Here is a 3,586-nt window from a genome sequence, read left to right on the forward strand (position 1 = left end):
CATTTTGCTACTTTTTCTGATTCATCCCTTTCCAAAGAAGTAAGCAGGTATTTGTCTTCAATTTCATTAATTCTGTCTTCCATTGATTCAATTCTACTCCTTTGCCCTTTCAATGTGTTATCTATTTCTGAAAATTTAGTATTAATCTTCTGGATTTCTATCTGTAGATTTTGTATCCTTTCTAATTTTTCATTTATTTTGACCTTTTGTTCTTGCATTTTCTTCTGAAATTGTTCTAGGGTTTTATCTGTATTTTCCTTAATTTTGTCAGTGTTTTATTTGAAGATACCTAAATACAATTATTTTAATTCCTTATCAAGGAGTTTCAATGCTGCTTCTTCCTCAGGGGATGTATTTTGGGTCTGTATCCTTCTGCCTTGTTTCTACCACTTTATCTTGCTTCTTTATGTGAACTGTGATGGTCTGTTGTCTCCAAGACATTGTGACATTGTTGTATTTAGATCTCTGTTAACTGTTTATGAAGAGCAGCTAAGGGTGAGTCAGGTCTTCCTGGTGGTTGTTTATCATTGGTCAGTTGGTAAAGGAAGTGGAGGCTCTCACTCAGTAAGTGGAGCTTCAGGAGGTGCAGGTGTAGTTGCGTTGTATTGGAACTGTTGCTGTGTCCCACATTCCAGTCTTTTGTGTCCTGAATGTCCTTCTGGTTCTTGACAAGTGGAGCCTATTCTTAAGTCCTTGGAATATGGGAGAATGCTGTTGCTTTAAACATCTAAAATGGTTGAACCACTTGTAAACATTCAAAATGACTGCACTCCCTGGACAGGCAAAACTCCACTGCTCAGCCCATCTTCCTTTTGCTGCTTTCTCTTTTATCCACCAGCCACACGTGCAGTCCTCTGTGTAGCCCTTGGCAAGTAGGGCCAATTTTTAGGTTAATTCTTAGGTCTTAACACCACTTGGCAATATCCAAACTGTGTACGCCATCAGGATTGCTGACAGATCACAGCTCCATGTGTCTCCTTTTTTGGTGTTTTCATGCAGCCTCTTCTACTAGTTGGAGTTTAGTCCACTTCTGTATCCTATCTTTCTAAGCTCAGGGCTCCAAGATTATCTTCTGTATCTGTGTTAATTGGTTCCCCTTTTCTTTGTTGAAGAGGGTCTGTGCAGTTTGTCTGCCTATTCTGCCATCTTAATGTAACTCCCACTAATGTTTTTTAAAATTTGTTTCTTTTTGAAATATTATAATAAATATAAAAATGTTTTTTAAAATAAATATCTTCTAAAAGAAAATTTTAATATAATCATTAGTCTAATTTTGTTTTTCAAATTAAACAAATTTCAAAGTTTCGGTGTCCATAAGTTTGTCTCAGCAAAAGGGAGTATAGTCATGATCATATATAAGTTTGGTAGATGATATTTCTCCATAAATACTTGTATGTGCTATAACACTGCATATATATATGTGTGTGTGTATATATATAAGAGCTAATGCAGCATACTCATAATAATTTTTAAGCCAGAGCCAAACTTCCTGAGGGAGTGAGTCATGGGTCACATCAAACTCAAATGGCATAACATACTACACAAAAACACTGCTCTATATCTAAAATTTATGAGTAGCAGCGGGGGTCTTAAAAGCTTGCAAATGACCATGTAAATTGCAACAACTGATCTCTCCTCATATGGAGCAAAGAAGAATGAAGAAAACAAAAGATGCATGGAAACAATTAGTCCAAGGGACCAGTGGATCATGCATATGTCAGGCTATGTGATCATGAGACCAGAAGAACTAGATGGTGCCCAGCTACTACTGTCAACCTTTCAGAAAGGGATCAAAACAGGACATCCTGGATAGAATGGGAGAAAAATGTGGAACAAAACAAAATCTTAAAAAAAGACCAGGTTTACTGATCTGATAGAGACTCATGACATCCCTGAGAATATGGCCCCTAGTCATCCTTCAAGCCTGGAATGAAACTCACTCCCAAGGCTTCCAGCCAAACAATAGACAGGCACATAAGGTGAACATTTACACCAGGTAGGTACACTCCTTAGAACAATCAACTATGGGAGATCAAAAAGGGTAGTTATTTGCACAGGAAGATAGCTCAGAGGGCAGAAATGCATAGGAAAAAAGGACATAGGGAAAAGATAACCTCAGGGAGGAAGTGGGAAGAGAGTTGGTGATTATAGTAGCATAGTGCCTAAGGCACTTGACTGCTAACCAGAAGGCTGGCAGTTCAAACCCACCAGCCACTCCTTGGAAGGAAGTTTGGGCAATCTACTTCTACAGTGATACTGCCTCGGAAACCCAAGGAGGGGTCGCTATGAGTTGGGGTCTACTCAATGGAAAATAACAACAACAACAACAATCAATGCCATGAAACAAAATGTGTAAGAATTGCTGTATGGAAAATGAATTTTCTCTGTAAACTTTCATCTAAATCTCAATTAAAAAATTAAATAAATAGAATAATGCAAAGAAGAATATAATTAAAGAAGTTGCATACTTTTGATTTCACAAGAATCCTGTAGGGCTGATCCTCAAGTTGGGTCATAGGGTAATTTTCTTTTAAGAGGGAAAAATTGATTTTATCGTTCCATATTTGATATATCACATGCTCATATATAGCTGCAGATGGCAATGGTTCTATTCCATAACTGACATTATCTAACTGTAGTAATCCCCTGAAATTCGAATAAAAAGGAAAGGCAATCAATATAAATTTCACACAGAAATTTATAAATAAATATTAAATGGCAATATATAAATTTGATGGATATCTATGTGGTCTATGTGGACTCATCCAATGGATTAACTTTCAAATATATATTTTATAGTCATCTATTATACTATTTAGTAGTAGTTGTGGTTCCAGTGTTGCTAAGAAATGTAAATACTGTGAACTTTTCTGGGTAAATCTGAAGATATCAAATAAAGATTCAGAATGAATAAAAAAAAGAGGACAACTACATACTATTTATGAGAAATTCAGTTCAACTACAAAGGCATAAGTAGATTGAAAGCAAAAGGATGGAAAAAGGTATATCATGAAAATGTTAATAAAAAATAAAGCAGAAGTGGTATTTTAATAAGCCTTTGCTAGAAACAAAGCGAATATGAGAAATGTTAGAGGAAAAGAATGAAGAAAGGAATGTATTTGAGAAGAAATACGATCAAATTCTGTACTTACTTTACCTTTACTGCACCCTTCAAGAAGTTTCTGAAAATTAAGAGTCATACAACATCTTAAATCAGATACATCTCTGGAATACATCGTTACCTGAGACCAAAGCAGGTGCTAAGTGACACAGCTGATTTTGGAATTTCCACAGCATATCCATGATAAAAGCAGTGACCCTGAAAAAAAGATTATAAAAGCATAGTCATAAATGCTTTCTGGGAAAAAAAAAAAAAACTTACTCCCATATGTCAACAAATATTCAAATTTGACCATCACCATGAACATTATTCATCATTTATTCCATTCCCTTGTCATCTGTTTGCAATCTCTTCTTCTTCTGTCTATTAATAACCATGGCTTCTATTATCTTTCAAATAATTGTGGTTATAGTTGTGACAACTTTCTTATTCTCATTTTTATTTTCTCAGACATATTTTCTGAAT

The 3,586-nt window shown here is 35.3% G+C and overlaps 1 protein-coding gene across 1 annotated transcript in view; it reads right to left on the bottom strand.

Moving 5' to 3' along the window:
* LOC103192136 (A disintegrin and metallopeptidase domain 3-like) overlaps window positions 1-3,325 on the bottom strand; it is a gene marked incomplete at its 5' end in the record, with an annotated part of 189,876 nt that extends 186,551 nt beyond the window's left edge. The window contains 2 exons of the mRNA XM_007935063.1: window positions 2,469-2,646; window positions 3,243-3,325. Of these exons, the coding sequence (XP_007933254.1) occupies window positions 2,469-2,646; window positions 3,243-3,325 (261 nt within the window). The remainder of the gene's footprint in view (window positions 1-2,468; window positions 2,647-3,242) is intronic.
* Window positions 3,326-3,586: the final 261 nt, after the last annotated feature.

This window comes from Orycteropus afer, unplaced genomic scaffold (genome assembly GCF_000298275.1).
Source record: "Orycteropus afer afer isolate SDZICR_OR568_19922 unplaced genomic scaffold, OryAfe1.0 scaffold00024, whole genome shotgun sequence".
Taxonomy (NCBI): Eukaryota; Metazoa; Chordata; class Mammalia; order Tubulidentata; family Orycteropodidae; genus Orycteropus; species Orycteropus afer.